We start from the raw sequence: 24,964 nt of genomic DNA, 5'->3' as shown, positions 1-24,964 counted from the left end.
TAAAATTAACTGGGCATGATGGCACATGCCTGTCGTGCCAGCTGCTGGGGAGGCTGAGGAATGAGAATCACTTAAACCCAGGAGGTGGAGGTTGCAGTGAGCCAAGATTGCACCACTGCACTCCAGCCCGGGCAACAGAGCAAGACTCTGTCTAAAAAAGAAAAAAAAAAGAATGCATTAAAAATAAAGCAGAGATAAAGGATACTTGAGGCATTTTAGTGGCTGGGGAGATGGATGTTCCTCTCATTCTCTAAGTTTTTGAAAACATGCTGGTATTATTTGTATCACAATGAGTAAATAAACAAGTAATAAGCCTTACCAGCCTTGCCTAGCCAAATAAAAACATCTCCTTCTCTCATTAAAATTACAGTTTGTTGGTAGATACAGACGAGAAAACAAATTGCAGCACAAAATCCTGGGTGTTTAGTTGGGAGAAGCACAGAGGGATGCCTAGCCCAGAGTTAGAGACCAGCAAAGGGATACTAGGGGAAATTGCTTCTAGGCTAAGAGCTGGACAATGGGGAGGAGATAAACCATCAAAACAGGAAGAGAGAAGATGCTTTTGGAAAAAAAGCATGTGGATACTCGGTTTCAGGCATGAATTGAATTACTGCCAATTTCTTAGTTCAAGCTTTAATCATTTCTTATCTTAATCATTCTATGCCATACTAGACTCTAGGCTAAGTAATTATATTTAAGAAATATTAGATTATCTTATATATATGCACATATTATATATATACATATATATATATTTCTTGAGTATCTACTATATGCCTATCATAGTAAGTATAGATCAGTAGATAAATGAAAGATGTAGATTAGATTAATTATTGAATACCTACAAGACACCAGAATATATTTATATCTACTACTTTTATAATATGCTATGTTATATTTTGCATTCATTATTTCTGATCATCACACATCTAACCACCAAAACCAACATAAAGTGTAAATATTGCCTCATTTTATAGATGAGAAAAGCATGACTGAGGAAGCTTAAGCCAAGAAAGTATGGCTAAGGAGGTCAGATTGCATGTAAGTGGCATTCTTGGCTTCCTGCAAACCAGTACCAAGCTACTGTCCACTGCTCCCCAAATCTGAGCCCTACTCGGCTTCCACTGACATATCTGTGTCACACACTGAAGGAGACAAAACGGTCCAGTGGTCAACAGGGCTGTGAATTGCACTTAAAATAAAATAACCCTCCGTGCATCTTAACCAAACAGCTGCCCTCCTGCTATCAGTGAGAGTGTGTCACTCACCTGAGCTTTTTTTTTTTTCAAATATTAGGACAGGAGAAAAATAAGAAGCACTGTTTCTCAATAACTACTTATGCTTCAAATGCACCCTCTGCTCTCCCTAATAGAGAGAAGAAACTTGAAATTTTATGATGTATTTCCCTCATTCTTTTTTTCGAGCAAAACACATAGCATGAGAAAGTGCTAAGAAAATGTAGTAATATCATGAGTTTTTATCTTTGAATGGCTAAAAATATGCCAGGTACTTTTCAGCACCTTCTATATAATTTATATCATTAGTATAGATTAATGGAATTAATTTAATCAACTAATCCAATGGAAACCAATTAATCCAGTGGAAACCCAGTGAAATAAGCATTATCATCCCATTTTACTGATGAGGAAATCAAGAATCAAAGACATTAAAAATACTTACTTAGGTTCCAGCTACCAGGAAATAAAGGATATAGGATTTTTTTTTTTTAAGAGAGATGGGATCTTTCTCTGACACCCAGGCTGCAGTTCAGAGGCACCATCATAGCTCACAGCAGGCTTGAACTCCTGGGCTCAAGTGATCCTCCCACCTCAGCCTCCTGAGTAGCTGGGACCACAGGTGCACGCCATTGCACCCGGCTCCTCCATGCTATTAAGCTATTACAATAATTACAGTAATGGTGAGACTAAGAAAGGCAACGATGCTGTTAGAAAGACCATGTGAGGGAGTGCTTGTGGGCATGTCATCTGCTGCAGACTTTCTGGGGGCAAACCTCAGCCGTGACACTAATAGTGAGCAACCTTAAATAAGCAACTTCATCTTCATATGCTCAGTTTCCTCTTCTCTAAAATGAGGGGAATAATAGAACTTGCTTTATAGAGTTACTGTGGGAATTAAATGAGTTAATATGTGAATCACTTAGAGCAGCACCTGCACCTACATGTCAGTGTAGGTGTGGTTATTAACTTCTCAACCCTTTTATATTTTATGCTTATTTCCAGGCCCATTTCAGATGTCACTGGATTTAGAATAGCTTTTTCTAGATCCCCCTCATCCAATCCAGCACTTGCCCCAGCAGAGGGACTCTTTCCTGCTTGCCATTCCCAGACTATCTAGTTCATTCTCTTCCTGGAGAGCCATTCATGTACTTCCTGCGTTACGGCCATTTAAATGGTTTATCTTTTCCTCTACTCATCCTTTGAGGACAGAGACTTTGTTTTGATTGATGTGTTCAAAGTGTGCTGGAATGAACTTGTCTGAGCATATGTTAATTTCAAAACTCCTGCTCCCTCGGATTACACATAGCATTCCTTTTTTTTTTTTTTTTTTTTTTTGAGACAGAGTTTTGCTCTTGTTGCCCAGGCTGGAGTGCAGTGGCATGATCTTGGCTCACTGCAACCTCCACCTCCTGGGTTCAAGTGATTCTCGTGCCTCAGCCTCCTGAGTAGCTGGGATTACAGGCGTTCACCACCATGCCCAGCTAATTTTTCTATTATTAGTAGAGACAGGGTTTCACCATGTTGGCCAGGCTGATCTCAAATGCCCAACCTCAGATGATCTGCCCGCCTTGACCTCCCAAAGTGCTGGGATTACAGACGTGAGCCACCACGCCCAGGCTTGCATAGTATTCCTATTAGAGTGCACAGTGTCTAAATCTGTGTTTTAAGAGGGAGTGGTCTTGAGCCTTCCTTTCTAAAAGTCATGGTGGTAGTTTCCTGTTTGAGGTGTTGTCAAAGTTAGATTATCCTCTGTTATATATATCTATTAAAAAACAAAATCTGGAAATGAAAACTCAAAAATCACTAGCCTGAGAAGTAGTCGATATTCTAATTCTAGCTCATGCACTTCATTACTGATTTCTGATTATTCATTAATGGTCAAGTTAAAGCTTAGTAGTTACGAAGGTACTGCTGATCACCTTTGTTAAGACTCTGTGGCCGTCTTTGCCTTTCCTTGACTGCATCTGCTATTAGAGCAGTAAGAGTATTTACGGAGGATAACACAGTCCTAGCAGCAACTTTTTCATGTAGAGTGTTTGTTTCTATTAACAAATTATGATATAGTCATTTATCTTTTAAACATTATTTCTGGAGATCTAACCAGCAAGCTCTAACCTAGAGCACAATATTGAAGAAATGCAACTAGTTAATACAATGTGGCCCCTTCTCACTAGACTTTACCACTTGCTATTATCAACCAAAACACACTCCCAGGTTCCTTCAGTATATATATACTATAAATATAGTCTATATTCAGAAGTCTATATTCAGAAGTAAGTCAGTATATATTCTTCTGTGGCTTCTGAATTGCAATGATGCCTCTACACATTTAAACTTTTCAAGTAATTCCATGTGAAAGCTTGCTGCTTTGGTCATTCCATAACTCTCTCAATTAAATTAGCTTATCATTAGTTAATTGTTTTTATTTTTCCAGCCAGGGAATTTTCTGATCTTATGTCCAGGCCTCTTTTAACTCCAGCGAAGCTTCTTTGTAATTCCCTTACAAGCTAGAACAGAAAAGGCTCTCCACACTAACCCCCATTGCTCAAATGGACAGAAGATCCAAAGAACACAGTGCATGGCTTTGTCTCCCAATTGGAGGCTCCATGTCCTGCACCTTTAATTCCCTTCAAACTCCTCTTCGTTTTCAATAAACAGTTGGCAGTGCTACTTTCCTTAGGTAAAATGAATGTTATACAGGGCTCTGACAGATCTGCTTTTAACAACAAACACTTAAAAGAGATTGTTTTTCATAATTCCTTCCAAAGAAGATTATACCTTTGAATATAGTCAGTACCACCCTGATACTGGAAGCCCTCAGAGAAAGTGAGTTGGCTGTGAGTCATCATGATGAACTGCATGATCCGTAAATATCACAAGGATTTTCAGCTGATGGGCCGTCAGAGTAAACACCTGATCTCACATTTTGCATAGATTCTGGCTGGCAGTGGAGGACCTGAAAAAGAGGCCTATTAAAGAAGTGCCCTCAAGAGTTCAGGAAATATGGCAAGAGTTTCTGGCTCCTGGAGCCCCCAGTGCCATTAACTTGGATTCCAAGAGTTATGACAAAACCACACAGAACGTGAAGGAACCTGGACGATACACATTTGAAGATGCTCAGGTGGGTGTACGGTGGGCCTCACGTCACAAATATGCTTCTGAGAAGGTGATCATTGGGTATATTCATTTTATTTTCATTATAAATGGCAGCTATTTCTAACATTTTCAATTTAGATAACTGTGAAACAACTCTAACTGATCTAGGAAGGGACAAAGACACATTAAACTGAATAGTTTTTTAAAACCTGGGAATATTTTCTAAGTTTGAATATTTTTATATGAAGGGACATATTTGAAATATTTTAAAACTTTTACTTCATTTTCTACTCTGTTCCCCCAATAAGTGAGCAAACACTATCTAGTGATGGCCCCCATCTCAATAAAAGATTTTTTAAAACATGTTTTTAAAAAGACTTAAAATCTTTAAGGCATCTTCAATGTAGAGATTCCAAGACTCTGACATCCCTGAATTATTCATTATTATAAATTATTCAAACTGAATTAGCTTAAAGTTATGTCAAACTCAAACCAGTTTTATCTCTGGTGAAAAAAAAAAATCAAATATTAGATTCTGACATTTCTTAAATTTTCAAGTTAATTTTTTAGCCTACAGAAAGAAAAAATAAAGAAAACTGATTCTAATTTCCTAAGACAAATTGTTAGTCATCTTTTCTCAAACTGGATCTTAATTCCCTTTGTAAAAACAACTTGAATTTCTGCCTTCTCTCAAAAAATATTGATACTCTAGAAGAAAAATCAACTTCTTATGAGGGGATAGTGTTTGCTGATAATGTCGTATTTTATTTTATTTTATTTTATTTTTGGAAACAAGGTCTCTTTCTGTTCCCTATAGTGGCATGATCATGGCTCACTATAGCCTTGGCCTCCCAGGTTTAAGCAATCCTCCTACCTCAGCCTCCCAAGTAGCTGGGACCACAGGCATGCACCACCATGCCTGGCTAATTAAAAAAAACTTTTTTTTTGTAGAGACAGGGTGGGTCTCCCTATGTTGCCCAGGCTGGTCTCCGACTCCTGGGCTCAAGCAGTCCTCCCACCTTAGCCTCTCAAAGTGCTGGGATTACAGGCATGAGCCACTGCACCCACTCCCTAATGATGTGTTGAAGTTGGTTTTTAAATCAGAACGTGCATACTCCATAATTTCTTAAACTTCTTTTGGAGAAGAATATTAATTCTAAAAAGTACCTTTTTAAAACACACATTACTAAAATAAAATATAGGAGACAAAGAATGAGATACACGAACATCCTTCGTTATTTCCATGCTCTTTAGAAAATACATTTCTCCTTGGCTTTCATTTAAAGAAATCAGCAACTGTGTAGAAAACTAACATGAATTTTAACAGCTAACTGGATACCTATCCCATGTGGTTCAGCCATGGTCTCCGCTGTAGAAGTAATTACACTCTAGAGAGAACATGACAGAGAGCAGACCAGAAATTCTGGCCCCACTGCTCACTTCTCTGCTGATCTTTCTTTCTTTCAGTCCAAGATAAAATGTCAAGCATCTTTCTAGAGGCAACAATGTGTAAAATGTTTGGAATGCCCTTCCCGAGGTATAAAAAAGAACTTTTTTTGGTTATCGGTGTCACTTAAAAATATTCTTGCCTAAGAGGATCCTCTTTTCTTATAGAAAAAAAGAAATTTCTATAGAAAACATTACCACTTGGCCCTAGATTTATTTTTCAGTTAAGCTCAGATATTTAATTCTAGTTTTTCTGTGGTTTTTAAAAAATCCTATCGTTAGCTAAATTGCCTGGGTTCTGATTTCAGCTCTGCTCTGTGACCACTTCTCCATGCCTCCGTTTCTTCACCTGTAAAATGGACATATGGTTACCAAGCCCACAGGAGTTTTGTAAGGCTTACACTAACTAATACAGGAAAGCACTTAAAAGAGTACCTGCCATATACCCAAGTATATTTGAGCACTTACTATCCACACCCCATGCTTCGCAACACATTTATTATTCCTTTAATCATCACAACAATGCTATTTTATAGATTAGAACGTTAAGGATCAGAGAGATGAAGAAGTTGGCCTAAATTTACCCGATTTGTAAGAGGTAGTTCTTGAGCAAGGTAGAATCTGAATTTCCAAATGCTTCATTCCAAAACCAGCCATTGCTCTACTTTTCAAACAAATTCCCATACAGTTCCAAACTTAACGTTCTGTGAAGATCACCCTTGGGCTAGGTCTGGAGACTTAATCCTGAATGTCTTTAAATGGATTTAAAGTAACTTCAAATTATTGCTGTTATGTTTAAGACCAGAGAACTGGAGTCATTTCTTGAAACGTGTATTTTCTTCAAGACAAAAAAAAAAGAAAGAAAGAAAGAAAATTTGGACATTCAGAATACTCTCCAATAGTTCCAAACTCTACACCTAACTGGTATTTCACTAGAATAGGAAGATCAAGACACATGTTAGCTCCCTGAGCTGCAGTAGACCAGAGTAGAATCTCCCTAGATTGGGTCAAGATTGAGTTGAATGAGTACCTTTTTCCCTTTTTTTGACTTCTTTGTCTACCAAAATTCATCATCAAAACAGAATTTTGCAAACTTCTTAGGGGTGAATGATCAAATATTTACCTAATCTGTCACTGAGTAAGTAATAAGAAAGAGCATACAAATTTGGAGACTTAGCAATTAAATATCACAAAATTTATTTTTGGACTTGTGCTCTGACCCAAGGTGGGTGTGGAAGACAATTTTCCATGCAATTTGTACCAAAGAGATGATCTGATTCATCTGGGCAGTTGGCACCCTTCCAGTAAATGTAGAGGCCAAAAGTATCCAGGATGATTACTCAGTCTGAGTTAACATTACTCACTTCAGGCCTGGAGTAATTTTAAGAGACAGCAAATTTAGTTATATTCTCTAGTGATCTATATAAGTCAACAACTTGATCTGAGGTTATTTTCTGGCATTTTATTAATCAAATTCCATTTTTTTAATGACTGGATGTGATTTGCCTCCTCAGTAGCTCCTAAACCAATTTAAACAATGATCCCATGAATGAGATATTGAATTTGAAGATCTAAATGTCCTGTAAATAGAAGGTATTCTAATCAGCATTGTTATTACTATTTTTAGCTGCAACTAGATTTGTTCTTTAGCCACGTGTGGCATCATAATATTTTACTTTTCCCAAGAAATAATAAAGAAGCACCTCAACCATTATTTCTTTTTAGGAGCACATTTACAAACTGATGAAAAGTGATTCATACCCACGTTTTATAAGATCCAGTGCCTATCAGGAGCTTCTACAGGCAAAGAAAAAGGTATTGGTTTTTTCGTGAGTTGTTTTTTCTTGACCTAGTTCTCAGTTATAATTATCTGGAGTAATTACCTCTGCTGAATCCAGGGTATTGGACTAATGGTAAGTGAACATACTCCAAGACCCTCCCCCAAACCTTTGCATTTTATAAGGGCCATTTAAGTTGTTTCTGTTTGTTTATTGCTTATTGTATTACTTTCTGTTTGTTTGTTTCTGCAGATGTTCATGCTTTGCAAAATTTATTAGAAGCTGTTTTCATGTTTCATGTTAGTCTTCTGTATGCCTAGTTTCAAGGAATCAAAATTACAATAAAGAAAAGAAAGTAACAAAGTCATTAGGTCAAAAACTTCAAGAGGGGTTTCTTTGCTCAGTAAGCTAGAATGTATGTTTTGAACCACAGGCCTCATAACTGAAAGTAGACTCACTTTTTTCAATAATAGGTGACAAAAGGTAGGAATGTTTGCTTCTGAATATTTTCATTTGGTATTTATCCTGAATCACTTAATATCCCTGTGATGAATTTTATACACCTAGCATGGTAGCCAAGCACATTATGGGAGCATTGTAGTAGACCTCATTATTCAACAACGTTAATAATCAATGTCTCTCTGTTCGTAACTCCTTACACAATCGATATAACAGGGAAGAGAAAACCTGGACATAACCATCAACACCATTCATTATTTTTAATGTTAAAATAGTTCACAGCTTCTTGAAATTCTGAGTTTAAATTATAATTTTGTGTAGTTCATGATCATCATATAGGCTAATAAGATTTTTTTAAGTCCATTGCCTTTACAACTGGAAATGGATACTTCGTAGTAACACTATCCAGTACAGCAGTCACTAGCCACTTGGGACTGTTTAAATCTTAGTTAATTAAAATTATATAACGTTCTAGCCAAATTTCAAATGCTCAATAACCACAGCTACAGACTTCTGTATTGGACAGCATAGAATGAGATTTCCATCCTTTTGGAAAGTTCTATTAGACATTAATGCTCTATAGAATTAATGATGTTGTCAACAGAAATTTTTTCTGATAAAAGTTTTGAGGAAATTCTGAGGATATGCTGCTAGATTTTTAAATATTTAGGCTCTGCAAATGTCAGTATAAAGCCTTCACATATCTACTTCATTTCGGCTTAATTTGATTTTGCTTGAATCACACCATTTTGTTTGTACAAGAAAAGTTTTTGGTGTTAGCACTAATGAAAGCAGAGCCCATGTCCTATGAGAAGAAGCCTCCCTCGGCGGCTCTCCTACCTCTATGGGCCTTCTGATTTAGAACATGGATTTGGCGTTGCATCATTTCATTATCCTGTCTTTTTCTGCTCTGTTTTCCTTGCTTTTTTTTTTTTAATCTTCCTTTATTTCCCTTCACCCTATCCTACCCCACATACGTAAGTCTGGAAACTCAATGGATCGCAGAACATCTTTTGAAAAATTTGCACAGAATGTGGTAAGTTTTATTTTTTGAGGAATTATGAATCATTAAGTCCAATGAAATTTTTCCAATCTTCCTATTTCTAGCCCTGTTGCCCACCTTGCATTCTTGATGTAACAGCAAAAGTGTTTCTTTTATTCAAATTCAGAACTTCATGTTTTCTGCTTATCTTTCTGTCCCGTCCCTTTCCGGAGTAGAAAAAGATGTTACATGTGAACAAGTATCTGTAGAGAACTCAAGTTTGAAAAGAAGTTTATATTACGATACATAAAAGGAAGGAATAATAATTATTCTTTATATTTTTATTTTTATTCCTCATATTCCTTTCTTTATTAAAGATAGTGCATGTATTTCTATGCTCCTTCCCTTAGCCCTTCCCAAGGCTTAAAATATTAAGAACAATGAAGGTTCTATGCTTTTTACTTCTGCAGAGAGAAAATGATCTACTAAGCAGTTTAAAGCTAAAGATTTTATATGAGTGGTGGTTGGTGACAAGATATACCCCACCAAAGACTCCCTAGCCTGCCTTTCTTACTCCTTATTTTTCAGGAAGGTATTGAAAACTGTTGCATAAATCACCTGAGAAACCAGTAGTTTTCCTACCAGTGTTTTCCTAGTATCTTGCCATGTGTTTTGATGATATATATTTGTTTGTAAGATTCTTTTTTTTGTATTGTGCCAGTGCCTTTGGAACTTTCTGACATTGTGTAAGCTCAAACTAAAGCCTTCAACACATTTATTTTTATAGGGCAGAAACATCCCTATTTTCCCATGCCATAAAAACTGTACACCAACACTGAGGGCCAGCACTAACCTGTTATGAAAAGAGGTAGAAAAATCTTGGTTTATACTCAAGTTTGTCTGCATTGTCTGTTGAGTTGTGTGGTTAAGCTCCATGCTGCTGTGTGTGTGTGTTGTGGCTTTTGCTGTGATGGCCAGTTCAGTGGAGTTATGTGTGTTGAAATGTGAGCAAACTGGATTCAACAAAGATGTGGCTTTTGTTTTCAGTTTCCTTCAAGGATCCTTGTGGTGGGGAATGTTATTCACTTCTACTTGTGAATTACCATTGCAACGGTACACAGAGTATTTGAAAGAATTTGAACAGTAATATAGACTGTGAACATTCAATGTGATTGCATGAGTTAAATGGATAGAGAATGATGGACTCCAGGAATGAATCACATTGTAAATAAACTTTATGAAATTTTGGCTGGCACTATTGGAACCTCTGTTCTTTAATAGAGAATTTTCTGGAGCATGCCTCGTAAGTCACCATGGGGCAACAAAGATAATGTCAAAAAATTATCCAAGATTTTGCTGGAGAAAGTGACTATCAGATAACAAGGTACTCTGTGTACTGTTTAAGAAGCATTTCGAGTTAATCCTTTTCAAATGTAATGCTGACAGTATATACTATTCTTGAAATTATAATGGAAATTTCTGTGATATAATTTAAAACAGTGATGCAACCCAGGGAAGATGGAAAGGGGAAGTCAAATGGTTGTCTGTCTTCCAACATCATATCTAACCCACTTCTCAAACTCTTAAAATAGCACTATATGGTCACACACTGCAAACTTTAAGAAAGGGCCAACAGGAAATAAGGGGAAGAGAGGACTGATCATCCACACCTTCAACCAAAATTCACACAAATGCCACCTCTGTTCCAAACTGTGTGCTATGTCTTGGGACCATGTAGAAAGTATAGACTTACAGCCATGTCCAACCCTTTGAATGCAAGGACTTTTTTGCTTATCTGTGGTGGCGGATATTATAAAAATTATGCCTGGAACTTTTTTTTTTTGAGATTATTTGTCGTTAGTGTTTAGTGTTTTTTATGTGTGGCCCAAGATAATTCTTCTTGCAATGTGGCCTAGAGAAGCCAAAAGGTTGGACATCCTTGGTACAGCTTGATTTCAAAGGTACCCAATGGTATAGACAAAATGTTAGGATGTACAAGGGAAAGATAAACAATTTCTGCTGGGTGTTAGGTTGAGGACGGAGGGCCCATATGTAATCTGAGAATTCCCAGAAGTTACATTTAGCTGAATTTGGAGGATTTCACTGGACCAAGAAGAGCAACTACCTTCTTTTAAAAAAGTGGAAAAAAACCTGGAATTACTGAAGGAAAAGAGGTTGAGTACCATCCATACACACACACACACACACACACACACACACATACACACAAACCATAATAATAACTTTCAGGCACTGTTGCTTAGTGTTAATCCTTTCCCATCCAGGAAAATAAAATGCAATCTTTTTTATGTAATACTTTTATTTGGGTGTTATTCTGAGGAAATGGAGTAAGCAATTGGAAAGGTTCTCTGAATTTCCCCTTGGTTTAGTGTTCCATATTTACAACTTAAGGGTCAGCAGCTGTATCAAGCATCTTAGATCTTTACCTACTAAATTTTATGAGACAGTTTTATAGGATCAATAAAATAATTTAACATAAGACAAAGAATGAGTGATTTTATTATAATCAGATAGACTTAATGGAGTAAAGACAGAATTTACGTAAATATTTTAAAGGAATCCTCTACGCAGGGTGCTCTGGTGCATACAGGGAGGCTACAAGGTCAACAGTATCTCAGAAAGAAATGGAATAGGTGAAAATGGTAAACAAGTGTGTAGTCTAGGAAACTAATGGGGAAAAACTCACATTCATTGAGTATCTGCCATGTACCAGGCTCTGCACTGGGCGCTTCATAATATTATCTAATTTAATCCATGTGCTGACTCTGTAAGGTAGGTATTATTACATCCATTATTTTACCCATTTTGTAGGTAAGAAATTTAAAGGGTCAAAGGAGGTGCATCGTTTGCCCAGAGTCACATAGTCAGCGAAGGAGCTGGGACTGACTCCAAATGTATTTTGTTCCCTAATGCTATTTCCATGGATCCACCCTGCTCTTTGACATTCTCCCAACTGACAAAAAATAAATAAATCTTGCCACCTGATGATACCCTCCTCCCCAGTCTGAGTCCATTTCCAATGCGTGTCTATTTTAGTAAGTTGATTTACATGTTCCAGCCTAGGGTTTTTATAACCGAGGTTAGAAAAATGGCATTGTTGTTTTTGTTTCACCCCAGAGACAAAAATATTTTGCTAGCCAGCTGTTCCAGGGGAGTTTTTGTTAGTTACCCAGACTCATAAACACTAACTAGCACTTTAGAGAAAAATTATAATAAACAGCTGAGGATTGCATTGCACTTTCAATCTTCCAAAAAATATAGACTCCTTTTTGTTTGTTTTGTTGTTGTTTTGGTCATTGTTTACATGCACAACAATCCTGGGAGGTAGTCAGGCAGGTACCACCTTTCTTCACAGACAAAAAACTGGGGGCATAGTGAGGTGAGGTCACCCTCGCCAGTATCTCTCAGCTGTTGAGTGTTAGAGCCGGAACTGGAAGCAAGCTTTTTCTTTTACTTTAAATTCATTACTCTTTTTAGATTTTTCTTATTATTTTCATCAATCCCAAAATGGGCAGGACAAAAATAACTCCCATTTGTGTAATGCCCGCATTGTGGTTTGTTGTCTCAGGAAAGCTCTTTTTCACTTCTTGGTGTTTACTCTTTTATTTCTTTATTTTTCTTGCTATCAGAGAAGTCTCTTAAGGTTGGTCTTTCAAGGGTTACTATATCCTCTCATACCTTTAAATGTTATTCTTACTAAGTTGACTTTATTCTCTTTCAAAAAAGTTCATATGCTTTAAGAATTATGAAAATTATTTTCTTCATCACCATCATCAAATCTGACACCACTTTTCAGCCATTAAAATATCACAGCATCTGCTGGGCATGGTGGGTCATGCCTGTAATCCCAGCACTTTGAGAGGCCGAGGCGGGTGGATCACCTGAGGTCAGGAGTTCGAGACCAGCCTGGCCAACATGGTGAAACCCTGTCTCTACTAAAAATACAAAAATTAGCCAGGCGTGGTGGTGCACGCCTGTAATCCCAGCTACTTGGGTTACTGAGGCAGGAAAATCACTTGAACCCAGGAGGCGGAGGTTGCAGTGAGCAGAGATCATGCCATTGCACTCCAACCTGGGTGACAAAAGCGAAACTCTGTCTCAAAAAATAAGAAAAGATAACATGATAGGATAAGATAAACTATAGCATCTGTCTGCTACACAAACATTAAAGAGGAACAGATAGAAAACAAAGGAAAAGCAGGGTAGGATGACTGATTAGCCACATCTTCAATCAAGATTCATAATCAACTGCCAACTGTGTGACTCACCTCCTGTCTTGTCTTTGTGTGAAGTAGAAATTAAATCAGTCTGGCTCTGGGCTACAAAAGTAGAAAAGTAAAAATGAATTTTAGAGAGTATTGATGTTGAACGCCCAGGGATTCACCTAATCTAATCTCCTTTTGGAAATATTTTCACCCTATCTTAATGAAGACAATTATCTGTAGAGGCTTTAAAAGAATCAATAGAAAAACGATGATGCCTCCTTGGCTGTCCCATTCCCTCTGTTGTGATATATTTGTGCTGGGGCTTTGAGCTCCTAACTATGCCCTGGAGACTGGATGGAATGACCAGAAGTTGTGGAGACTCCGTGAGAGAAATTTAACAGGACTGGGTTGGCTCTGAAATCAGTTGATCTTTAGGATCAAATCTGTTTTGTTGTTGTTGTTGTCATTGTTGTTGTTTTGTTGTTGTCATTGAGACACAATTTCACTCTGTCACCCAGGCTGCAGTGCAGTGGTGCGATCTTGGCTCACTGCAACCTCTGCCTCCGTGGTTCAAACAATTCTCCTGCCTCAACCTACTGAGTATAGCTGGGACTACAGGTGCCCGCCAACACACCTGGCTAATTTTTTGTATTTTAGTAGAAATGGGGTTTCACCATGTTGACCAGGCTGGTCTCGAACTCCTGACCTCAAGTGATCTGCCCACCTCGGCCTCCCAAACTACTGGGGTTACAAGTGTGAGCCACTGTGCCTGGCCCAAATCTGTTTTTAACTCTGCAACTCAATTGTTTAAATGTTGATAGGAGCAAATGTAAATGTAAATCCTCTTATTTGAAATATAAAACAAAGAAGATACAATACTTAGTTCTTTTAGAATGTTCTTTTGATTAAATAAAATTAAATGATTTATCTAAGCCCACTGTGGAATCACTGGTTAATACAGCCTTATACAGATTATATATAAGTGGTAACATGGTAAAAAGAGCCTGGGCCAAGGAATTTGATGTGTTTCTATTTAGGTTTGAAACCTAGTCCTATATATTCTAGCCATGTGAATTTTAAAAAATCATTTAAGGCCGGGCGCAGTGGCTCACGCCTGTAATCTCAGCACTTTGGGAGGATGGCTCTAGGCCAAGAGTTCAAGACCAACCTGGGCAACATGGCAAGACCCTGTCTCTACAAAAATAATAATAATTATAATAACAATAAAAGAAAAAATCATTTAAACTACTGAACCTCAGTTTCTTCACCTCTAGACAACTCTCTCTACCCAGACATAGCTCCAATTAGCATTTTGCACAAATAAATATAAATATTTAAGAATTTGAATTGTATTTAAATATTCTTTTGAAACATTCTTTATTCACTTAAAATGCATTGTAAATGTCTTCCAAATAATTAAGTATTCTTCTACCTGATTCTAATAAACCACGCAAAATTCCTTTGAATGGATATGCCCTGTAATTTTTCTAATCATCTATGAATGGACATTTAGGTTGTTATTTATTTATTCGTTGCTTTTATAGGTCAAAGTACGATAAAATCCAAGTTATATATTGATTTTCTTTTCATAAAAAAATTGAACTGCTTAAATGGAATGTAAATTTACAAGGGAAGAGGCATCTATTTATCTGTTTTTCCCTTTTTTGTATCTTTATTTTTTCCTTCATGCAAGAGCATACACTAGAGGGAAAAATAACTTATTCTGGAAGGCGGGGATCAGATGTTGTATTCCTGATTTCCGACACCAACGTGTTACACATTAATGACAGGCCTCCACTGCCAATTAGTCTTCAGTCAGTGAAGAACTCTAGCTACTTTCTGGGAAACTTATATTGTTTTTTTTCAACATTGTGGAAGACTCTAAGGATAGTTTCTAGTTCCTGGTCAAATGAATTTTAACTTGGTTTTGTTTGTTTTTTTGTTTGTTTTTTCTTTTAGACGGAGTTTCACTTTTGTTGCCCAGGCTAGAGGGCAATGGCGTGATCTTGGCTAACCGCAATCTCCGCCTCCTGGGTTCAAGTGATTCTCCTGCCTCACCCTCCAAGTAGCTGGGATTACAGGCGTGCACCACCAGGCCAGGCTAATTTTTTGTATTTTTAGTAGAGACAGGGTTTCTCCATGGTGGTCAGGCTGGTCTCAAACTCCCGACCTCAGGTGATCTGCCCACCTTGGCCTCCCAAAGTGCTGGGATTACAGGCATGAGCCACCATGCCCAGCCTAACTTGGATGTTATTAAATGTAAAATCTAGTGTGCGATTTCCCTCCATATTCTAATAACCTATAAAACTTATAAAACTGTAAGCTGGGAACTACCCTCTGCATGCAGTGTAAACCTGTGAATGATACGGGTGCCACGTTTGGGAATCACAGCCCCAGCCCAGCTATGGGACCAGGGTAGGAGCAGTGCAGTGCGGTGCAGTGTCGAAGGTACTTGGGCAGTCCCTCAGCTGCCCATTCCTGGCACGTTTGGGATGGACCTTGGTTCTGTTCAGGATTGAGCCATGTCACTCCAGGCTGAGCACTCTGGACTTTATTGATTGGACCTACACGCACATTAGTGTAAACAGGCTATTTTGGAAAGGGTCCTATGACAACTAAAAGGAAAACATATAAACTTGCCACTGGATTTTTTCCTCATAAATAATCCCAATAGAAAAAATTGACCTGGTGGCCTAAGATCCATGCATCTGCTACGTTTATATCATTGCTTTTAGATACCATTGTACTAGTTTCTAAATCATTCATTCATCAACAGCTATTAAGTTTTGACTAAGTGTCAGGTTATGTGATACTCTTTGTGGTTAAAAAAGACAGCGTGGCTGTCCTTACTTTCACTTCCATTGATATCAATTTCTACCACAATAACGTAGAGACAAGCCTTAGAGTATTCAGAAAGGTCATTTTCTAGATTACATATCTGTTAACGAAGTTGTAGGCATGGTAAGAGCTCCACAGAGTGAGTCAGATCCTCAACTGACATGAACACCCATCATAATGAAGCAGATTATCTGGTTCGCAAAACATCCATCATAGGACATAAGCAGACTTGGAACCTACGAGAAGGAAGGTTTTGATTTTACATCTCCGCCCCTGTGAATTTACCTTAAAGAAAGACTTTGTGCATATTATTTTAGGGTTGAGTGCTATGGATTCTGTTGCCTGGGATTACAGATACACTAATACAGGTAAACTATGCTTAAAAATTCCTACCATGGCCGGGCACAGTGGCTGACGCCTGTAATCCCAGCACTTTGGGAGGCCAAGGCGGGCTGATCACAAGGTCAGGAGATCGAGACCATCCTGGCTAACACGGTGAAACCCCGTCTCTACTAAAAATACAAAAAAAAAAATTAACTGGGCGTGGTGACAGGCACCTGTAGTCCCAGCTACTCGGGAGGCTGAGGCAGGAGAATGACGTGAACCCAGGAGGCAGAGCTTGCAGTGAGCTTAGATCACACCACTGCACTCCAGCCCGGGCAACAGTGCAAGACTCTGTCTCCAAATAAATAAATAAATAAATAAATAAATATATTCCTACTACATCTTCAGTGAAAATAAGTTATAAACTGGCCATTGAGTTTCCCCACCATAGATATTACCAACAAGCATATGAAGTGTGTCTGCTCAAAGATGAACTATTTTCTCCTCTTTCTTCTGCTATGGACCTGAAACCATCTCATTTGTCATTTTGTAGTTGGCAGATATGGCTATCCATCTTATTTTATTGAAACTGGTGGTGATGATAACTGGCCTGAGGAAGCAATTTTAGTCTCCCTGCAGCATGATGTAAATCAATTGGTGTGCAATGTATCAGACCACGTAGCCTAATTGAGTTCGGACAATATATCTTCATTTTGCCCTGGTAGCATCATTAGTTCTTAAGTTGCTGCTCGAGTTCTAGGAGCTCTGAATTGTATCATGGGTTTTTGTCAGTGTCCAATGCAGCCCTGGGGCTTCCTAAGGAATGCTGTGGGACTGCCGAGTAGACACTCCCCATAGTGGGAAATGCCGCCCCTGCTGCTACATATGCCAGGGGCAGAAGTTTCTACAGCATTTCCCAAAGTATTGTGTTCCAATGAACATGAAGTCTTGGGTTTATGCCAGTAGCTATGAAGCTTCAGCCAGAGACCATCCTGCGTGCTCTGTATGATAAGTTTACAGCCCAAGAGCATGCATGTATTCAAGCACTACTAGATTCTTTTATCCAACAACAACAGCAAAACAGTTATTGGGAACCTACTGTGGGCCAGGCACTTTGTTCTGAGAATGGATAGGTAAGACAAAGCCCCTGCTCATAAGAAGCTTATACTTTGCAAGAGGATAGATATGAACACAAATTACTACTTTGGGGATACTACTAACATGCGCACCTAGGTTGATTCATTCTGCTCATGCAAGTTAACTGTTCATTGAACAGATCTGGTTTTCCACTAACCTCCTTAATATAAATCATGATAGTTTCTCTTAAAGCAGTGCAGAGTAGGCAGAGAGAGGAAGAGTTAAGTCCTAAGCAAGAGACCTGCCCACTAAACAGTGGGGCCCTGCAGGAGAGAGAGAGACAGAGCAAAGGTGGCACAAGAAAGAGGGTCTGAAGATGGCAAATTCAGGCAAGGACTACTGTGGAGGTTTCCAGTTAGAGAAGCAGAGTACAGAAGAAGGTAATCAGGAACATATTCTGTGCTCTGGATTTACACATGGGCCATCATCATCTACACAGCAGATGAGGGCAAGCTAGGAGAATCTAGAGATAGGAGGATGTGTTTACAGCATCGGCAGCTACTGTAGCCATCTGCACATTGGATGATAACAACAAAAACTTGGGTGGTAAAGTAGAAGAAATGAAAGCAGAACAAGACTTGTAGCACCAATAAACTTTTTAGAACATGTTTGAACCAAGTTTACTGGAAGATTTGACAGCAGAAATATAAATGTCGCACTGTCTCACTTTGAAATCATGTTATATGACCATTAGCTCATTATGTTGCATTATCACTTTGATTTTATTTGATGATTTTTGAACTTGAATTATTTGAACTTGAATTATTTTTCAAAGTGATCTGAATCTTGTATTAGGGTACAAAATTGTAGCTCAGTAAAGCAAGGAGATATAGGACTTATATCTTATATGTAATGTACTCTTAGCATTTCTACATTTGGCACAGTGCCTTGCAGATGGCCAACTCTCAATCTCAATTTATGTCATTGAATTAAACAGCATTGAATAGAATGAAAAAGAGTTAAGCAGAATTCCATCAATGGTCTAAAGGGTAATATATGCACATTATTTTTATAAATTTGTTTTAAGTATCTAGGAAAAAGATGAATGGAAGTTAAGTTGATATAAAGTTTGGATTTATTATGGTGTCCAAATTTAATTTCCACCAAAAATGGAGTCGTATATTAATTATTTCTAGTTGTGAGGTCACTTACTAGGCAGCCCTGGGTCATCAACAGGTCATCTCTTTCAAAATCATTTTCTCTTGCTTATTCTAAAGACACATGTAGCATCGTATATATTCATTAGCATTCTTTTATGAAGCATCTTTCAGAAAAGAAAGCCATTTTTATACTGATGACAAGCTGTGGTTTTAATTTATTCTGTTCCATAATTTTTGCTAGTACCCAGAAAGCAGTAACACTAAAATAGACAATTTAAAATAGCGATACATTAGACATCTTTATCTAAATTGCATCCATCTATAAGCATGGATGTATTATGTGTATAGCTACAGAAATCTCGGTGCATTTTTCATATGTTTTTGGCTGATACTATACACAAGTCCAGACTGGGCAAAATCTGATGCCCTCTTCATTGTGCACCATATTTTGATGGCTGTTGTCATTGTTTTTGTCAATGGCCAGTATCTAAGAATAATAGGAACACACAGTGGACAATCCTAAATACACCACATGTATCTGTAATTTCAACCAGCAGAGGCCATTACTAAAATAGGCTGTGGCAGTTATTGGAAATTTAAAGCACATTCTCTAGAATGCTCTATTATTTCTGGGGGAATAAAAAGTTCATCCATCAGTTTTTTGCCTCTTTGAGTCATGCAGATTTTATTTTGGTATTAAAGAAGTTTTTCATCTATTTCATCAGCCAAAACCGAATTCCCCAATGGACATGGGCTCAGTTACTACAAAGGAGAATAACAAGCCCCTATTTTCAACACTGTTCACCTGAAATAGACCTATTAATATCTAACAAGAATATATTCCTAACATGAGATAAAAAAGATTATTGGGAGAGCTTTCTCTTTTCTGACTGTAAAATGTAAATCTTCAAGGTACTTTCAGGAGATACTGGGAATGATAAAATTTTTGGAGTTTCGGAATTGAAAAGGAACTTAGAGGTCCATATTTCCCCGGGTCCAATCCTCAGTCCATTGCAAGAATCTTTTTTGTAGGCTCAGTGACAAATGGGTATTCAGCATTTGGCAGCTCCTAAGTATCTGAGATGTGGTACCCTTAGTCAGCAGATCATTCCATCCCTTAGAAATCCCTTCCATAATCCATTTTTCTGTAACTTCCAACTATTAATCCTAGTTCTATTTCCTGAAGCCACCAGAGAGTAATACAAGCCCTTCCTCTAGATGACAACTAGTGAATTGCTTGAGGTGTGATTTACATTACCTCCCCCAAGTTTTCTTTTTCTTTCCCTTAGTTAAAATCTCTACGTCGGCCAGGCACAGTGGCTTGTGCCTGTAATCCCAGCACTTTGGGAAGCCGAGGCCAGGGGTTGTGGGGATCACTTAAGGCCAGGAGTTCAGGATCATCCTGGGCAACATAATAGATCTGGTCTCTATAAAAAACAAATTTATAAATTAAAAAAAAAACTCTACTTCATTTTCTTTTTTTCTTTCTTTCCTTTTTGTTTCTGTTTTTTGTTTGTTTGTTTGTTTGTTTGTTGTTTGTTTTCTTTTGTTTTTTGAGACGGAGTCTCGCTCTGTCATCCAGGATGGAGTGCAGTGGTGCAATCTTGGCTCCCCGCAGCCTCTGCCTCCCCAGCTCAAGTGATTCTCCTGCTTCGGCCTCCCAAATAGCTTGGATTACAGGCATGCGCCACCACACTCAGCTAATTTTTGCATTTTTAGTAGAGAGGAGGTTTCACCATGTTGCAAGGCTGTTCTCAAACGCCTGACCTCAAGTGATCCACCCACCTTGGCCTCCCGAAGTGCTGGGATTACAGGCGTGAGCCACCGTGCCTTGCCTACTTCATTATTTTTCTAAGTGTGGTCCAACTATCCATACCTCAAAAATCACCAGGGGCTTGGCAAATGCAGATTCTGTAACCTCATCTCTGATTACATTAGAACTCTTCTTTTTCTCTGCTCCACATTGGTTTCAAGCATCCCAAAACCATACCGTTTAAAAATCATCACACAGATAGAAGTATTCCCAGCTGATCTCTCCTTACTAAACATCCGTGGTTCTCACTTGAGATGCATCAGAATCGCCTGGAGGGCCCATGCTAACACAGATTGCTGGACTCCATCTTTCAGAAAGTCTACGTAAGTCATTTACTGATGGATCCAATTCAAGAATTTTCATGTTTAACCAATTCTCAGTGATGCTGCTGCTGCTGATTTTAAGGCCACACTCTGAAAACCACTGCCCTAGACATACCAATGCTCTCCACTTTCTCCATGGTGAATGTCAAGAGCACACAAATGTCACAGCTGAGAGGCTGCTCTCCAATTACGTCCTCACATTTCTGCAACCACCCGTTGAACTGTGTAAGAGTCCATTTTTGTTTGTTTTGTTCCATTTGTTCCCACAGCTGTTTATAATTAAATTTATTGCATATTGCATGTAAGTACTTTATTAAAATAAACCTGTTGAAATGTGAGTATAAAAAGAAAAAGATATTTCTTTGATAACTAAGCTGAAGACAAAAAGACTTGATAAAGTAAAGATGTCTTAAATGTTGCTAGCAAATTAAATCTGAGTGACACTTATAACGGGAAAGTGAGCTTCTAATGTTTTCCCATTTAATAATTTCCTGTTCTTTCATCATCCTGGTTGCTCACTTTGTACATGTGCTCCAGTTCACCAGTAGGCCTCATAATCATAACTGAACATAGTATTTGAGATATGGCCCAGCCAGCATAAAGTGGGAATATCACCTCCTTGGCTTTGTATACTATAACTTTTAAAATCTAACCTGAAAATTGCATCCACTTCCCCACTGTAGTCCCCAACCAGAGCAACATGTAATGTCATTTGGGGCTTAAAATAAAATACTTTAAAAATTTGATTTTTTTCTCATGTGCTGAGATTAGTTGTCCCTAATTTTGTCTTTTGCTGCTAAGTTTCTTTGTTCATTATTTATTTACTTTTCACTTTAGTGTACGTTGGTTCTTTACCCTTCTTTCTACTAAATTTATCTTGTAAGTTTTAGTTCATTTGTATAGCTTTACATAATTTTTTGAAGCATTTCTTTGTTACTCAGTCTTTTAACCAAGGTTATAAGCGGATCATACATACATTTTATCAGAATTTCATCAGTTTAATCATTCAAATTACTGATTAAAATGTCATAAGGAACAGGGAGGAAGACAGAATTCCACTGCCCTAATAGCACACCATGAAGATAGTTGTTTATTTAGTTATGAAGCACATCTTTCTCTTTTCCAACCACAGAGATACTGCAAACACTGCTGCATGCCTTACTTAGCCGAAGATCTTTTGTTTAAAGCAAGTTCCTGTCCTCAAATCTGGTAAACTCCTTTTTAAAATGAGTAAATGAGCATCTCTATGACAGACAAAAATGTAATATAGGGTCTACAGGGAGTTCCTTGCAAACATATAATGTTGTAAGAGCAACACACCATTAGAAGACTTAGAGAGGGACTTCGGAAATTTTAACAAAAGAAATACAAATAGTAAATCGATATATGAGAAAACATAAAAGAAAACCTATTGTTATTAATACCTAAGTAAAATTCAGAAGGCAGCACAATCACTTTTTCCTCCAAATAGGTTTGTTTTGTTAATATGATAACATCTAGTATTAGAAAGGGGTTAAGAAAATAGGTGATCTTGTACAATGTTCATAAAAGTCTGAATTGCTATCACTTTTCAAATAGAATTTGACAGAATGTGCCAAAAGGTCAAAAATCTCTCACTTTGAATCAGTAATTCAAGTTCTAGTAATTTAATCCTAAAAAAACCCCAGATGTTCCCACATATAAAAAATATTTGTTGCATTATATAATTGTCAAATATAGAACACAGTCTGAAAGCACAACAATTGTGGATTTCTTAAATATATCAAGACATATCTACTGTTGGAATGTTATACAAATATTAAAAATTAGATTTTAAAGCATTGGCTTTTGTTTCTTTTAATGATACCCATATTTGACATTTTTTTTAAATATTAATTTTTCTATTGCTCTTTGCAGAGCAGGGCTAACCCATGGGCGGTGTGCCCGGAGTAGCCACATTTGACCAACACATATGTGTGTTTGTGCATATTTGTATATGTGTGTGTGTACATATATATGGTTACTGTATAAACTGTATTTGTGTGTGTTTATATGTGCATAGAACCGAAATAACATAATAATACATTCCCTTATGTGCAATGCAATCTGATTTTTAAAATGTATTCTATACTTAATTTTTTTCTAAGTGTTGGTAGCATCTCTCTAAATTGATTTCCTTACCAACTAATTCATTTAGTTGGTAAAACAGTGTTATTTTAGAAGAAACATCTATAACATGGGTAATTGAACAAAATGTAATCTCTTTAAACATGTATCTGTGTATAAAAAGGTAGAAGGACATAATAGAAAGTAAATGATCATATTTCAAGTAATACTTATTTCTTCTCTGTTTTTCTATGTTTTCTTCATTTTCTTTGGTGAACATATACTGCTTTTATTATGGAAAAATATTTTTAACTAAGAAAATGGAAGTATTTGGCTATACTTTTTCCTTCTCAATTCTCTTAGGAAGCTAGTGACCAGTACTTAAACGTATATGTGTTCATGAGCTATCTCCTTTTAGTACATAGTACTAGAATATTTTTCAGCATTCAACGTTAAATATGACAGTTCCAAAACTAACTACAGAATTGTCTTCCTCATGTCCTTTCCATCTTAAATCTCAAGAATTCAAGCTTATCTTTAACATTCTAGGAACTCACCCACTCTCCACAGTTTTATAAAAATTATTCATTGTGTTTCAGTAAACTCATTTGTAAGTTTACCTGGAAAAACTGATTTCATTTAAATCATGCAAGAGCTTCCCAAACACCTGGCCTAGCTTGAATTCCTTCTTAGCACCTGCCTACTTGAAAAGATTTCTGATTCTATTAGTCAATCTGTTAATATTTAGGGTGTGACCAGTGACCCTCATCCCTCTCTCCACCACGCCTCTCCTCCCCCAAATTAAAAGTGAATTCTCCCAAGACCTTGGAATCTCATTACCCTGATTTCTAGAAATTTATTTCCTTAATGAGATTTGCAGCCAAAGAACCTCAACTCTTGCAAATAATCAAGTACTTATTTGGAGACTACTGTAATGTTAATGTTGTTTAACAGCTGTCCGTTATTACTTCATCAGGCCAGATGACTTACAAAACCATGTAAGAAGGCATATAAAAGCACTAATACAGATTCTACCAGTAAGAATAATTCAAAGAGGGAACTGCTGGAGTTTAGGGGTAGTTAGAAGGTTTCAACAAGGACATAGATAAGAAGCTCATCTTTGAAGAGTGGATAGGGTCTGAACAGGTACATGCACAAACAGGTGACTAGCGGAGACAGCAGCAGGCACAAGGGCCAGCCAAAGAACCACTTCATGGGTAACAGTAAAGAGTCTGACAGGCCACGAAACCCAGGTAGTGAAGGATTTGGAAATCCAGGCAAAGACGTTTATATTTACAAGTGAATATATTTACAGGAATTTTTTTTTATATTTACAGGAATTTTCAACTTGAGAGTAAAATAACAAACATCTAGCATCCCTTAGTCTAGACTCTGCTAAGAGCACTCCCCATCCCTGGTTCAGTAAGTGGGAAAAAAGGGTATTTTTCAACATGAGAGTAAAATAACAAACGGATAACGTCTTTTAGCTCAGCCTCTCCTAAAAGCATTCCCTATCTCTGGTCCAATAGCATCTCATTTTACCACCATATGGTCAGCTCTTTTTATTAACAGAGCTGTGGGGTTGAGCATCTGGTGAGACAGCTGGATCACATAAACCAGTGGAAAGGCAATGACAAGATTTTTACCTTTCTTACTCCCAGTTCCTCTCCCTAGTCTCTGCAGCCTACAAAGCACTCAAGAATATACGTCCGAGTCTACAGCAACATATGGGAGACACTCGGAGGCAATGGCTGGAGACAAACAAGCAGGAATTGTAAAAGGATAGCGAAAATGGAGGTTACATTTTTTTCCAAAAAATTTTTTTTTTTTTTTGCAGACAGAGTTTCGCTCTGTCGCCCAGGCTGGAGTGCGGTGGCGCGATCTCGGCTCACTGCAAGCTCCACCTCCCGGGTTCACGCCATTCTCCTGCCTCAGCCTCCCGTGTAGCTGGGGCTACAGGCGCCGCCACCTCACCCGGCTAGTTTTTTTGTGTTTTTAGTAGAGACGCGGTGCCGTGTTAGCCAGAATGGTCTCGATCTCCCTCGTGATCCACCCGCCTCGGCCTCCCAAAGTGCTGGGATTACAGACGTGAGCCACTGCGCCTGGCCTCAAAAAAAAT

At 37.8% G+C, this 24,964-nt stretch overlaps 1 protein-coding gene across 4 annotated transcripts in view; it reads left to right on the top strand.

Moving 5' to 3' along the window:
- RGS7 (regulator of G protein signaling 7) overlaps positions 1 to 24,964 on the top strand; it is a 568,234-nt gene that overhangs the window by 534,921 nt on the left and 8,349 nt on the right. For 2 of the 4 annotated variants that reach the window (XM_017953401.3, XM_009196700.4), the window contains 4 exons: positions 4,173 to 4,359; positions 7,506 to 7,595; positions 9,000 to 9,053; positions 9,787 to 9,867. In XM_017953401.3, the coding sequence (XP_017808890.1) occupies positions 4,173 to 4,359; positions 7,506 to 7,595; positions 9,000 to 9,053; positions 9,787 to 9,861 (406 nt within the window). In that variant the 3' untranslated portion in view covers positions 9,862 to 9,867. The remainder of the gene's footprint in view (positions 1 to 4,172; positions 4,360 to 7,505; positions 7,596 to 8,999; positions 9,054 to 9,786; positions 9,868 to 24,964) is intronic. The other 2 variants (XM_017953404.2, XM_017953406.2) reach the window with 2 other exon arrangements.

The sequence above is a fragment of the Papio anubis genome, chromosome 1 (assembly GCF_008728515.1).
Source record: "Papio anubis isolate 15944 chromosome 1, Panubis1.0, whole genome shotgun sequence".
Taxonomy (NCBI): Eukaryota; Metazoa; Chordata; class Mammalia; order Primates; family Cercopithecidae; genus Papio; species Papio anubis.
This window is presented reverse-complemented; position numbering and strand designations above follow the sequence as displayed.